The sequence below is a fragment of the Lonchura striata genome, chromosome 2 (genome assembly GCF_046129695.1).
Source record: "Lonchura striata isolate bLonStr1 chromosome 2, bLonStr1.mat, whole genome shotgun sequence".
Classification (NCBI taxonomy): domain Eukaryota; kingdom Metazoa; phylum Chordata; class Aves; order Passeriformes; family Estrildidae; genus Lonchura; species Lonchura striata.
The window spans coordinates 48943159-48958694 of record NC_134604.1 but is presented as its reverse complement, the minus strand read 5'-3'; the positions used below and the strand labels follow the sequence as shown (position 1 = coordinate 48958694).

The following is a 15536-nucleotide window of genomic DNA, read 5'->3' as shown; positions in this document are numbered from 1 at the left end:
CCTAACATGCCTTCCTTTGATACAGACAAAAAAGAACTGTTCAAGTTGAAAACTATCACACCTCTAGCACACAACGAAGTGAGAAGGTCAAGGAACAGACAACTTATCATAATCACTGGACAAGTGAGTTTAAACAACTTACAAAGCTGTGTTTTGAAGCAGCTGGGTATGTTGCATATTGCCAGTTTATACATGAACACACTATACATGAAAACACTTAAGTTTTGCATCTTTAGACTACAAAAACTACAAAAGGAAATAATATTTCTCTTAGTGACTCATTATACACAACTGAGAAGATTTAATATACTGCATTTACTTTAAAATAAAAATAAATTATTGAAGAACCATTTTTTCAGGTTCAAGGTTTTTTTTTTTGGTTTTTTTTTTTTTTTTTGAGATTCCAGGTTAAGAGTACTGACTTTATTCCACAGACTTTTAAAAAAAGATCATCCATCTAGGCAGGTCTCTTACTTTATTATATATATCTGACAAGTTTCACCAGAACTCTAAAATCCTCCAACATTATTAAGATGGCAGAAGATAACTTTTATAATTTGACTGAAGTAATTAAGAGCAATGGTGAAAGACAGCAAAATTGCAACTGAAAAAGTCAGGAAGTTTTCAGATTACAATTTGTTTATACATTAAGTTATGTTCCTTTATTTCATCTAAGGTTCTGACTCATGAACTATAAATGTATACCTAGAATATGCAAAGCTGCATGAGATCTGGTGGTTAGAGCTTTGGAACCTGTTGGCAGAGCAAGTTCTGGACTCAAAATACTACACCGGGATTGCATATCTGGAGCTGAGGGAAGCCTGGAATCAGCAACTACTGCATTGTAACTCCACAGTTCCCTGGCATTTGGGCGAAACCTAGAGCAAGAGAAAGCAGAATGAACAAAACCTTTAATCTACTGAAAAAATACAAAACATTACCAACAATCACATTTTTAAGATATTTAATGTAAAATGTAGATCTGCTGGTATCAACTCTTGAAACTGAGCATCATTATTTCAAATACATGAAAACTTTACTAGGTTAACATTCCAGCAAATGAAAAGATACAACAACATTATTATACCTTAAGTCAAAAAGTCATATTATCGCTTTAGAAATTTCAGGAAATATTAAGACATTTCTCAAAACTAACAAATGTTAAAACAGTATTATCTATTAAGAAGTGTGAAGTAACTAGCAAAGTACTAAACAGAATGGCAGATGTGCTCAAAAATTTTGAAGATACCAAGCAAAATTAAAAGGCTTACCTTCAAATAAGAGAAAAAAATCCTGAGGAATCCAATATATTTTGTTTGGGCTTTTTTAAATGGGTAACATCGCCTCATGATTTTTTAAGGGATTATAAAAAAGGGCAGCATAAACAAGGGAATACAAAGACTTTCTATAATATAGATTAACACATACAAAAAAGATGAAATCTTTGAAACCACTACATAAAAGGAAAAAACAGTAAGAAGACATAAGTCTATGGGAGAGTTCTGAAGAAGCAAAAAAGGAATTTTCATTCTGTACACTTTTAAAAATCTAATGGAGAAAGAAAAAGTTTTAACTAAAAATATTTAAGGGTACCATATGTATTCAGGATTTAACAAATTAGCAATGGTCAAATTTATACACACATGTGACATTCCACATCCACTTGAATTTCACTAAGATATTGAGTCACAAAGCTTTGAAGAAATGTTTAAGCTGCACATTATCAGAATATTGTCTCTGTACAAGAAATTGAATCCATCACTTAAATAGGCATCAATCAAAATGCCCAAAAATCATAATATGCCAAGTATTTAACTACTAATAGACATATTTATTAACGTGTCTCTTCTTCAGACTGTTTTAGTATTTTGTATTGAACAAGAATGGATATAACAGAAATAAATAAGTCTCAGAAAATCCACTCTTAAATTAAGTATTTAAGCTCTGGATTTAGCTCTACAGTCCCCGAAGTACTACAAGACATTAAAATATCTCAATTCATGTTTACCCATAATATCTAACATATGACTTTGTACTTCCTCAAGCTGAATAACCACTTTTTTGTCTTCAAGTTGAGTATCATTACCTTGCCCTCCCCTGAAACTTGCAGCATTCCCATGGCCATTGATAACTGGTTTATTTCGCTAATTGAGTCTTTCAATGGATTTAAACATGCTGAAAATACAGAACTCTAAGGGATATGGGTGCTATTCTTATTTCTAATCTCAGCATACTTTAAGAACTGAACCAGTGAGATTCAAACAATCCTGCAGATGTGCAAAATCTACAACTACAACGATCCAAGGTACTTCCTACGTCATACAGAAACGTGCCTGGCAAACACATGCTTCAATGTTAATTGGCTGTTAGGTACTTAATCTCAATTCTGGATGAAGACATCCAAAGTAGGATACAAGTAGCTTTTAAAGACAGGATCCTATGAGATACCATATTTTCCAGATGAATGTTGACTAGCTGGTTCCCTGCACCACTCTAACTTGCTTTGTGTTCAAACAACTTAAATATCATTACACTCTTGAACTCAAATGGAAGTTCAGATTTCTCTCCAAATCCCAGCTAACATATAGAAGAATTATAGAAGAACTGGATATTATGATTCCATGTTGGAACAAAGGCTTATTATCTACACTTGCTCAAACACTACACTCCAAAGACTGAAATAAATACAATTGGTCTGAATGTCTATGCCATTTAAATAAACACCTTTCATTTGACCTCCCAAAATGTCAGAACTTAAAAAGAATACCATTGCTCCATCCCTCCTCTAGTGGTCTTAAACACTAATGCCTGACAGAAGAACAACAATTTAAGACACACATATGGCAGCTGAATATGGCAAGGAAGTTATTCAGTCAAGTGTTAAGAAAGGGATTTAAGAGAGCAATCAAAACAGATTTGAATCCCCAAAATATTATGAGACTGGAATGAGAATGATGCAAAAAAAGAAGTTTTAAAAATGGAGGCAAGAGAACATGTTTGTTTTGGGCTTACTTGAACAAACCATCCAAAAATGTGAAAAATATTTATGGAAGACTAAAAGTTGTTTTTCATTTACAGGGAAAATAAGTATAATCAAATCTCCAGCCATGCAAAGTATTTTAAAAAGGACTTATATATTACTATTTTAATAGCTATAATCCACACTTGCCTCCAAATAACATCATAGACAGGATCCAAACACACACCAGAACCTTGAAGGTCTTCCTGCTCAGAGTCATTGAATGTTTTGCAACTGCCATCTACTTTGTTTATCAGAAGACATTTAAAAGGAGGAGGCTCTGATATTGAAGCTGGTACCAAACCTAGATCAGGGAGCAAGAAGAGCAAAGAGAAACACACCACTCATTAATCCTTCATGCTTAGAAAATTAACATGTTATACAGTAGGGAAGAACAAATATACTGCTGCAACAAAAAAATGAATGGTGGTAGGATTTAAATGCAAGTGAAGGTTAAATTTTTGCATTATTATTTTTAATAAAAACCATCTTTCTAATAAAAGGATCATCATATGCAGTAAAACTAGAAGGCAAAAATACAAAAATATTTTCATTCCCTCCATCCATGTTTCTGACTTGTTTCTCCTCTATTGTTTACACAACTGAATCCCTTTTCTTCTCCAGTACTTCTCTAAGCATTTAAAATAATACAGAAGAGTTCTTGCCTATTATATGCCTGCTTGCAAATATTTCTGATGTAGCAAGCACATGAGAATTAATGAGAGCTTCATCGATCCGGAGGAAAGTCTGGTCTCCACTCGCTCCAATCCACGTAGCTTTGCGCCCATATTTGGAACCTATGTTAGGCATAGGTGCTGGTTTTGCATTCCAGTAGGGCATATCCAGAATTGGTCTGCCAAGTTGACCTTTCTGTAGAAAGAATGCAAGAATCAGTAAGTGACAGTAATAGTTAGTCTCAAAGATGGGTAAATTACTTCAATAGGTCTATCACACAAAACTGGTAAGCTGGAAGAGAATTTACCAGAAAGCTACCTTCCAAACACAATGGCTGCTCCAAGTGAAGCATTGCACATCTAACTACAAGGAAGAAGTTACTGACAGATATACTCCTCCCTTTTCAGATAGGTTTTTGAGTGAAGGTTTTGTTATATACAACAACTCAAACTCTCTGTGATGGATAACCCTTCTCTCCATATTCAGAATAAAATATAAAAGCATTGTTTTCCTACAGTGTTCAATAATTGATTAATGTCAGCTCTAAACAAGGAATAGATTCATATATATTCAGATAGTCTGAGTTTCATTCAATTCTGGATGAAGTTTTATAGAGCAAATAACTCTTGAAAGTACCTAGAAATCAATTAGTACATCAAACTTGGGCTAAAAACAGTGCCTCAGCAAGGACATGCTTATCTGGAGGTCTAGGGTCTTACCTCAATGTAAAACTAGTTACTGAGATGGGCCAATAGTTCTTATACTGCACCTAAGTATGTAGAAAACTGCTGCCAGAAACCTGCTTATGCATCATCTACCTCCCTCAGGCACAGAAAATGCACTGTATGCCAATGAAGTTAAAATTATTAGAGAAAAAAAAAATGCATATACAGTAAATGTCTTCTGTTCAGCACATTACTCATCTTTCTTCATAACAACATAAGTAAGCAAACGAAGATATTTTCAAGTAACATGCTTTGTCTTGATTTTATGAAGCTTTCAGCAAACTTTCCAGTACTACAACATTAAAAACAGACACAAAAATCAAGTGGTCTAAATATGGCCTAAGCTTACTTTTTTCTTTTAAAGAAAGTGGAAAAAACTGTCAGTCAACTGACAAGCTTTTACACCCCATTTTTGAGAGTGAACATGGTTTTTCAGGGGCCAAGTTTCACTGCAAGACAACGAAGCTTAAACCTTTACATGTCCATGTCAGTTTTGACAGGAACACAAACACCAAAGCTTTTGATTAAAGTTTGAAAAACAACAAAATATTACACACAATTTTCTTTCAGGGTATGACTTTCTACTTCCAAAATTTCACTCTCCACTTTTTAATTTTTTTTTGTAAAAAGATTTCAAAAGTTGAAATCTCTCTTCTTTTGTGTTTGACAGTACATAGTTTTTAAAGCATGTAAAAATAGCTCAATACTTATATGCTACAAGGGGCATCTTTGCAAACACAGAGAGGCGCAGAGGGAAGTAAACAATGTTTAAATGCTTGTTTAATGAATATAAGAATGGATTCCACATGGACATGGGGAAATATACACCATGTGAATACGAAAGAAGACCACTGGAGTTGTGCTGTTTTGTACTGAGCAATAACCTCTCCCCTCAAGTGTAAGCAGAACTTCTGCAACTCACTGCTGTTTCTATGGAAGAACCCAGGACACTTTTCTCTATCAAATGGAGATAGGTAACAGAATAGGCAACATTTACTTAGAACCAAGCTTGAAACATTAAGAGCTTGAGGAAACTGGTGCACCTTATAAAATAAGACTGCTTTAAATCACCATCTTCATTAAAATATAAAAAAACTCCAAGAATGCCTGGCATTATGCTTTTCTAACCAGAACAATATTAAAGGCTACATTTTAAAACACAGCAGGTGTTAAAGACATGTAGAAATCATGCACAGTTCTGTAAGAGCAAGTATAAGCAGCCTTGAAAGGTCTCCGAACAACACATGAACTACTAGCTTATTCCCATAAGCAATTAACATTTCCTTACTGAGAAACTTCCAAATGTGAAAACCTGGCCATCCATTAAGAGAATAGCTGTGTGGTTGCTCCCAGCAGTAACTTGTGTACTAGGACCTGGTAATGCTTGCACCAAAGTGGGACATCCCCTAGATAAAAATAAATTAATTCTATGTCAATACATGGTCAGCAGCATTTCAAAAATACATTACTATTACATGTATCTCAATTGCCATTAAATATATTCACTCAATTCACATACTATAGAGTTAGAGCCAAGAAACATCTTGCATATTAAACCAACAGAGGTTTGAAAGACTGCACCAGATAGTTAAGTTTTTGCCCTTCTGTTACAGGGAAACAAATCAAGGAACTTGTCTTCAATTAAACTCAGAAATTAGCAGAGAATGGGAATTATGAATTTAATATATAATTCTAGAATTACAGATGTGTAGATACAATAACATATACATGTGTGTATTTTTGTATGAATACAAAATATGTTGCAATGGACTGTAGCAGTAAAATATGTTCAGAGAACTCTACTTAAGCACTTAAACCTTGGAAACAATCAAAGCCTTACATGGCTGATACTCCAGTACAGTTACCAGAAGCAATATTGCTACAGCGCTCTCAAGATTGCTGGCTAGGGAATTGTAAAAGAAATAAAGGTCTATTTCTCTCCATCAGCTCGTCTCCCATCAAACTCAGACTCAATAAAAAATAGATCTGACCAAACTTTTTCCTGAGAGATATGAAAAGGTCTAATTCATTTGTCTCCCAAATATAAACAGACATAACAAACTTTCCATTTCAGTAAAAATGAAGAGGGGGAAATGGCATGGTGATCAAGATGCAAAGAAAGAAAACTTGAACTGATGACTTGAAATAGAAAGAGCACAAAAGATAAAAAGTGTGACACTAAAATTTTCAATAAAATTTCAATACCAACAAAGATAATAGAAACCTACATAACTTTGTATCCCATAATGAATGTCTACCTAGACTTAATATTTCCTGTGGAGTTAAAGACTGAATTTGAAGTACAAGTTATTCCCACATAATTTTATGTTTGGAAACTGGGCTCAGTTATACAGAGGATGACAGCACTTAGTGAACTTACTTTTAAACACAGTTTTTCAAAGCAGGGTAATCTAAAATAAGAACAGGTTGTTTTATACTGGAATAAAAAAAGGTCAGCCAATAGTTACCTAGTGATTGTTTAGCAGCTGATGTGCTAAAAGATGGTTCATCTCAAAGTTCTGGTTTTGGCTGAATTGCAGGTAAAATAGAAGTCAAGAAAATATGAGGAAAGTGAAGCATCATGTTCAGCAGAAAAAGGGTAGATGGGAAGATGTAAACATATAAAAATGTAGAACAGAGGAATGTAGCATGAAGACAGGTTGATGACCTGAGGAAGGATGAACACAGGTAGACAGAAAAAGTATTCTTTGGTGGTAAACTTAGCTTTTAATGGGTGACTAGTGGAAATGTAGGGATTGAAGGACAGAAGAAAATTAAGTAGAGGATGTACAACGTGACACTCAAATTTAGGCACTTATCTTGCTGTATAGGCACATGGATTTGGACATCGCTGTGATTATACACAGACACAGTATAGTTTAGGAGCACCAATGATGAAATTAAAAAAAAATCTTTACATTTGTCTCTCATTAGCTTTAAGGAAACTCAAAAAGGCATCAATATATAAATAAAATGTAACTAGCAACTAATCCAAAAGCACTCCTGTTAAAAGGAAGTGTTTTTATCATAAGGTTTCTCTTCCTCTCCCTCAAAATTATGATAGGTGCAGGCTTATGAAATTATCAATCACATCTTTATTTGGAATTCTCAATCACATCTTTATTAAAAAAACAGTGAATATTTAATCTCTTAATGCTTAAAAATGAAGCTATTATCAACATAACTATTTATCTTGACTATATAGAATAAACTAGATCCAATTGAATCTATCAGCAATGTTATATGAATGCAGTGTTTGATAGCCCCTTGGCAACAACAGAACAAAATCAAATAAGCAACTAATGCAGAGAGATGAAATCCACTACCCTCTTAAATAGCTTTTTCATTAAGATCACCCAACTTTCAGAATGGCAAACTATAGTCTATGAGTTCATTTAGAAATTTACAGCAAAAAAAAAAAAAAAAAGACACGTAACTACATCATAAAATAAACATGAATTGCAAAAAATTAGTTTTGACTTCATAAAATAAAGAGGGATTTCAAAAAATACAGCAGGCAGTTTGACTAGTGCACATGGAGTTTAAAACCTGTGATACTATTGAGTATTTCCCTATCCCCCTGAAACTCAACACAGGAAAACTCAGAATAGACACTGAAGAGTCTGAGAGACTCTGGGCAAAGTTTTAGCAACCAAAGTTTCTCCATCTGAATCAAAGAAAACAAGGACTTCTGGGATGAAGTGGAAAGACATGCTGGTGTCAAAGTCACAGAATGTTTGGTCAATCACAAAAGGACAAGCTCAGCTATAGAGAAAATAACCTGAGATTCCTTGGGAAAAAGTAACAATTACTGAATAATTGAGATGAACATGCAGATAACTTAGGATCCTGAAGAAAGTCCAGATGCATTCTGGCTGTCCACATGGAAACCCTCTTCCATCCAAAAGGGTAAGCATTTCTCAGAGCAGTTGTAATCTTTGAAAAGTCATCACGCGTGACCTGTTCGAACAATTGCTGTCCGTGGTACTTATGCAGACAACAGCTGTCTGCCAACTCCCAAAACACGTCACTTGGGGCAGCTGACCGTGGTGCTGGAAACACGGTTCACTGGCAGCTGTTACTGTGTACTGGGTAAGAGAAAACCAGTGGCTATTTCTGCCCATTGCAAGCAGAGTTGGACAACTTTATTACAGAGAAAATGGAGATCTTTATATTTTAGAAGTGACTCTGTTTTAGAGGAAATTTGGTGAAAAGATGTAAATATGACCTGCACTCCACCACTGGAGTAAAATAATCAGAAAATACACCTAGAAACATGGTACTAGCAAACAGATAATGGAACACTTTTTTTTCCCCCCTGGAGTTGCTAAAAGAATATAGTCTCTATTCTTCCTCTGAAGTGGATATTCTTTATCTTAAGCTGATCATCTATGGAAAGTCTGATCACTTTTGGTTTATGATATTGTTGAACCTTTGGAAGGAAAATCCTATCAAGACTGTATCACTTCAGTCATTCCATTTCTGGAGCTTGACTGTCAGGTCATGTACTTGCTACTGAAGTGCTGAAGTCAAGAGTTTGTACCAAAAAAATATGCAGATTTGAACAGTAACAGAAAGATCCTGGAGTTTTAACTTCCAGCTTCCTGAGAGAAGCATCAGCAACAAACACACCTTTGTTTACCTGAGCACAATACATGCTGTTTTTCACCAAGACTAGATACTGCAAAGAATTTCTTGCTTCCACTAAGTTTCTATTCACCAACAGATAATTTGAGGAGAATAAAGTACAGACTGACAAATCTTTCATGTAGGGAATAGCTTTTCAACATCTGCCACTGTGGATGTTACAACAAAAAGCCTACACAGGCTAATTTAAGGGTTCCAGCTTACTGATAGGGCACATAATCCACCTCATTCCTACTGAAATAGGTGAAGAATTTGTGATGTTTACAATATTCTAATCAAAGAGTCTAGAATCCCCTTAATTAAGGAGAAAGGCATGTCTGATCGGGTGTTCAGAATTTAAAATACTTGAACATTTTCAAGACTTTTAAAAATATAGTATCACTACTAAATCTTGACACTGCAAGTGAAAAGTCTCTGAAAGGATGCCTAAATATTACTTGTTTGTTTCCTCCTCTCTCTTCTCTCTCTCTCCCAGAAATACAGTAGATATCAGTTCCTGAATTCAGAAGATGATGCTCTTCCTGAGGTCAATACAGGCAATGTGACACACTGCATGACTGACATACCACTGACCTGGCAGGAGCTGGCCATCTGAGCACCACTGCATCCCAACTGAGGTAGAACTCTGCATAAGGATTCCCTGTTTCCTTCTCTGAATCCCTTACTGTGAGGACAGAGGAGAGATCTCTACTTAAAGCTGGAAAAAGAAGTACATCAATGAAGAAATTATAATTTGAATGATGGTGCTAAATAGTAATATAGTACTACAGCCAGTTCTCATGCATAGGACATACTCCAAATTTCTTCAAGGCTTTTTTCAGACACTATAGGTCTGATGTAGACTGATACAAAGGCCCGTGCCAAGTCACTTGCTCCTCAGCTTCTACTTCTGCTCAAGCACTATCCTTCAGCACAAGAATTTTCATATTCTCCTTTAGGATCTCACTTGGGACTACTACTGGTTTTCATCCAGTTTCTATCTAAATAACTAGCAGATGTAGGGTTTACCACCTGAAATACTGACTAAAATATAACAGAGCCTTCTGAAAAGCCAAGTGATTTCATCAAAGTTAGAAATAGGTAACATTAAGTTACCAGTACAAATGTCACTGCTATATGTACCTCTTTAGTCTTTAAGACAAACTGGCCTTCTTCTAACAGCAACTTGAATTTCTAGTTTAAGTCATTGGTCCTTGGAACAAATACACAAGAATTTCCAGGAAGGAAAAACCAAGTACTTGTCTGCAATATGACTCTATCATAGACAGAAACCCAGATTGTATTCACCAGTCTAATGCAAACTGAGTAGGGGTAACAGTTCAGAGACTACTATCAGGCACAGCAGCCAATACAAGGCGGTATTTCCAGTATACTTTCTTCCCTCTCCCCCTTTGGCTTAGTGAATCCAATGCAAATTTTAAGATGATGAAGATTTCTTCAGGAACTTGACAAAATAAAGGGTTTTGAAGTCTCCAAAGAGATTAGGATAGATGTTCAGTAATTTTCACCTGACTGCTACAAGAGAAATGAAAGAACTGAAGACAGATCACGGATGCTCTGTTCTCAGTAGCCTTTTACATAAGGATACTGAGCATTACTGGACATACACAAAGTCTCAGATTCCTACTACAGAAACCTCCATTTTTTGCATTATATGACATATGTACATGTCTAAAGACCTAAATCACACTTCCTTGTACAGCAAGACAATGGTTTTTTATTTACTTTAATGAAAAGATGTGACTAAGCATGAGATACTAAGAGCGAGATTGAGCTTCATATTAAAGACATCTATAGTTACTTATCTATGCTCTCACTGTAGTCAAGGGAGATCAGGTTTACAGAGCTACTAAGCACACCACACCTAAAGCAAGTAAGCAGTGGCTGGTTACTCAAATACCTCTCCATGCTCTGTTGATTTCTCTATTTCCATTGACCACAAAGAAAGCACTCATCACTCTTCTGACAACACCCAAAACAAGTGACTACAAAAGGCAGCTGAGACCAAAGCTTAGGGACTTAACGTGGGAGATAACTGATGAGCAACAAATGAGACTTTGTGGGAACCCCAGCCTTGTTTTGGGGCCACATGTGGTGGTGAAATCCCTCCTCCAACCCGTGCTTCCAAAGAAAAACTCCGCAGGCTTAGCTGTTCGGTCTCAAGGCAGTTTATTGCTAGTTATCTAACAGATTATGTTCTTGGACTGCAGCTATTTGATCAGTGGCCTGGGTAGAGGCACACACACACCCTGACATCCTCTCTATCTGCTGTCTTCTTCGTCTCCCCCCCCGCCCAGGGTTGCTGCTATCTTTTATAAGATATATTACGTATAACATGTTTACAATTATTCCCCAATACCTACTACCTACGTTGCCAAGTGTTTTTCTACTCTAAACCAATCTGTGAGTGCCAACATCACCAAGAACATGGAGGCAAGGAAGAAGAAGGAAGAAGGATGGGTTCAGCCCACTTTCCTCCATCTTAGAACTTCTGACCCCCATGTACAAAGTGAAAACCCCCCTGTACATGTGTTAAAACCCCCCTGTACAATACTAAAAAAATTTCCCCTCTACTTTGTGACTACTTATACTATACTATCTAACCTTTTGTGATTGCTTGTTCCACCTCCAAAGTTGGTAATTCATTCCATGGCTCAAACTCAGAATCACAGTTGTTTTTCAGCTGTCTGCCAGGGTCTAGAATGCTTCTGACCAAGGCCTGGAACCTCTAAAAATGTCTGAGAGACATTTTGAGTTCCCACAAGACTTCATCACAAATGAATTGAGATTAGCTCAGTTGGTCAGAGACTGATGCTAGTTCTCTGACTAGACCAAGGTTGTGGGTTTGTTCCCCACACAGGCCATTCACTTAAGAGCTGGACATGATCCTTGTTCCCTGCCAACACAGAATATTCTGTGATTCTGTGAATATTCTGTGAACTCTTATCACTGATTTAACAGGAACTGGTTTATCTAGGTTTAGAATATCATATTATTTGAATTATTGCATATGTAGTATTTTACAGAAATAATGAAATCTTAATGAGACTTCAATGTAATTCTCATAGATTCAGGGAGAATTAAAGAGACAGAAGTCTTTCAAACTACTATTAAAGCAATGCTAATAACTATGTACAGAAGCTTTCATGCATTAAATAAATTACTTATGCAGTACAAGAGTACTGTTACTGCATCAATATTCAGGGGGTTATAAGGAGTAAGTGTAGAACAAGAGCTCTTCAACTTAATTTGGTCTATATTTGAATTTTCACACTTGCTAGGTACAGAGAACCAGAAATTTAACCATTTATTATGAGGAAGTACAGTAATACAATCACATCCTTTGATTACCAGCTTACCTGGAATTAACATCACCATGTCCAAGTTGACCATGCTGCCCATATCCAAATGTGTAAACATCACCATTCTCCATCAAAACCACTGAAAAAAACCAAAATATCTTTCTGACATACACATATGACATGGTACTGCACCAGTCTTTGTTACTCTTCTGAACAGCAGTTTATGATTCCCAAGAGATCCAGATCAGATTCTACAACCTGTAACAAGTAGCACTTCTATGCAGGAGTAGAGCTCTGCCATGTATATGTTTTAAATTGACTCCAAAATTGCTTACAAGCTGTGGTGTAACTCAGGTATTTGATACTTATAGTCCTTTTCACTGCTGAAGGACAATGAGTTGCCTTTCATTACAGGAATCAGGGAGGTGATGTGAGGATTTGATTTAGCCTGTAATAAAATAGCATAAAACATAAAAGGGAAGGTTTAGGCTGGATATTGGGAAAAGATGCTTCACCCAGAGGGTAGTTGGACATTGCAATAAGCTCCATAGGGAAGTGGTCACAGAAGCCTGACAGAGTTCAGGAAGTGTTTGGACAATACTCTCAGGCACATGGTGTGATTCTTTGAGATCTGACAAAATGACCTGCCATGTTTTCAACTTCAAGCACTCCTGCATACATCCATTTTAAAAATTGAACACAAAGCAGTGAAGACACATAACAACCTTAAAAAAATCTCTATTATAATTAACATTGATTTATTTGTTTTTACCTGAATGGTGAAATCCACAACTGACTTGTACAGCTCGCAGCTCACAGTCAAAGCGGACAGCCCCTGGTGGATATGTTGTGATTTTGCTGGCATCCTTTTCACCTCTTTCTCCACTTCCATCTATAAACAAGACTTACAATTATGTACTATGCATGCTAATAAAGTCATATTAGAAGAAGGAATAGGACAAGGATAGTAAAAAACTCCCCACTCCACCACTTTAAGGTAGAAGAGAGAACTCGCAGAGTAGCAAAAGAACTCAAAATGTGGCATCAAAGCAGATGTGTAAGATGACAGAAACTTTATTTTTAAACAATGCTCTATAAAGGTACACATTGGAAAATATCCTCTAAAGTAGAAGCTTCCCAAAGAGCAGACAAAAAGAACCAGTGAAGCAGAGAATTCAAACTTCAGAAGCTTTGCTTAAAAGCCATTGCTTTCACTCTTCAGTAAGGTAGCATTAGTAAGTAGGCAACACTGTAGTCAATCTCAACAAGGCATAGCCTAGCCTACCTTTTCCAGTTACTACTCATTAAGGAGTTTACTTGCCTCCAATTCAGCCACAGAGCCCATGTTTTAAGTAGCTGACAACTACACAGCTCATTTCTAACTATGCAGACAACTCACCAAGAGCATGTCTGTTTCCTGTCTGCTTCCACGCATTTTTAGACATTTCCATGATTTCCTTTAGTAACCATGTATGTGTTTAGTAAGTATGAAGTGCATTACTGATTCCTAGAGTCAAGCTACCTTCACATTGGACAAAAGCAAAGAAGTGTAATGTGTTATTCCTAATTTTCTTGCAAGCTACCATCTTCTCCAGAACTCAGAATGTTTCCATCATCTATTAAACTTCAGCCACTCTATCTAGCATAGAGAAATGACAGAAATAGATTAAGTGAGAAATAACTGCACATTCTCTCTGTGCTAAGTGTGAGTACTGCTCTATTTACAAAACTGATACAGGGAAACAAGTTGTCTCTCAAAGAATTCAAGGTATTGTTAATTTAGACCTATACTTATAATTTCAACATGTTTTCCTGAATAATCATCAATGGAAGTCTGAACTTCAAGACTTCATTATTCCCTCTGTGAAGCATTGTTATTACAGACTTAGAAAATTTTTAAAATATAATTCTACTTTTATACATATTGCTCAATTTTTTTTTATTGCAGAGAAACTGCTGATACAGTAATTTCACACTTTTATTATGTACCAGTTTTTAAAAATCTTACTGTTCTAAGAATAAAGCTACTTCCTAGTGATGACTTGAATTGCATGAATCTGCATGTAGTTCACATCTGTAAAGAACAGTGTGTATGGATACTAAGGGTTTAGAAGAATTAGATTTAAAAGCATAGGTAAAATACCCCTTTGAAACATGTATTACATGCTGGATACACGTGAAATAGAGACGTGGTTAAAAAAAAAAACCTTTCTTTCAAAATTGCCATGGCATTTTTGACATTGTGTACTACCAGACTATACACAAATTAGAAGTGTTTCTGAAGGTCTGTATGCAGCTTTTTTTTTGTATTGGTAACAACAACAAATATAAGGAGACAGAATTATCATTGAACAACAACCCTTCAAAATGACGGTTTTCCTCTTAGTCCTGTAGTTCTGCCTTAAGCAGCTTAAAGTATTTTTTAGTCATACAACAAAGCAACTCAAAGTTTTACTACTTCTCAAATACAGTATCTTTGCACTTTTTATGCCTACTTTTGCATTGAACTCTATGTGACAAAGTAATCAGGAGGTGTTTCTAGCAGCTGATACTGCCATCAAAATTATTTATCCAGCAAGCAGTCTGCTTACTGCTTTGCAATTTCATACAAGTTTTTCAGACAGGAGCAGAAAAGCAGCTGAGTATTCTGGAAGTCCACCTGCAGCCCCTGTATCCCCTCCTCCCTCAGACACTGCTGAATAATGAAAAATATGAGCTCTCTCACTGAATAATCATCTGTGAGAAATACACATTTCCAGTAAGAATGTGTCCTGGCTGCATACACTTCCAAGGAAACGCACTTGGCATACAGCAATCAGATAATCTATGCAGTCACATGAGCAAATTGTAGCAGCAGGTGTCTTCTGGTCATGCAACAGCAGTGCATTAAGACATCTGCAGAAACTTAAAGAGGCACATGTGCATGTCTGCCTCACTGTAAGAAAAACATCCTGCTCTAAATGGCTTAAAAACTACTATTAAAAAGTTAGGGATTCCTGTTTTCTCAGCTGATTATTGTCATATTACCATTAAATAAAATCTGATTCTAGATATAGCACCATTTTCTCCAAAGTTGTAAATAAAAAGCATAACACAATACTTCCCTTGAGGAAATACTAAATATTAATGTGCAAGATGCAGAGACAAGTACCTTTACATGAAAAAAGC

The 15536-nt window shown here is 36.0% G+C and overlaps 1 protein-coding gene across 8 annotated transcripts in view; it reads right to left on the bottom strand.

Annotated features, from left to right (window-relative positions):
- Window positions 1–15536, bottom strand: part of MYCBP2 (MYC binding protein 2) — a 173440-nt gene that overhangs the window by 91360 nt on the left and 66544 nt on the right. For all 8 annotated transcript variants that reach the window (XM_021548051.3, XM_021548057.3, XM_021548055.3 and 5 more), the window contains 6 exons: window positions 13141–13260; window positions 12426–12507; window positions 5708–5825; window positions 3685–3889; window positions 3170–3323; window positions 706–878 (listed from right to left, as the gene is read on the bottom strand). In XM_021548051.3, coding sequence (XP_021403726.2) covers window positions 706–878; window positions 3170–3323; window positions 3685–3889; window positions 5708–5825; window positions 12426–12507; window positions 13141–13260 — 852 coding nt within the window. The remainder of the gene's footprint in view (window positions 1–705; window positions 879–3169; window positions 3324–3684; window positions 3890–5707; window positions 5826–12425; window positions 12508–13140; window positions 13261–15536) is intronic.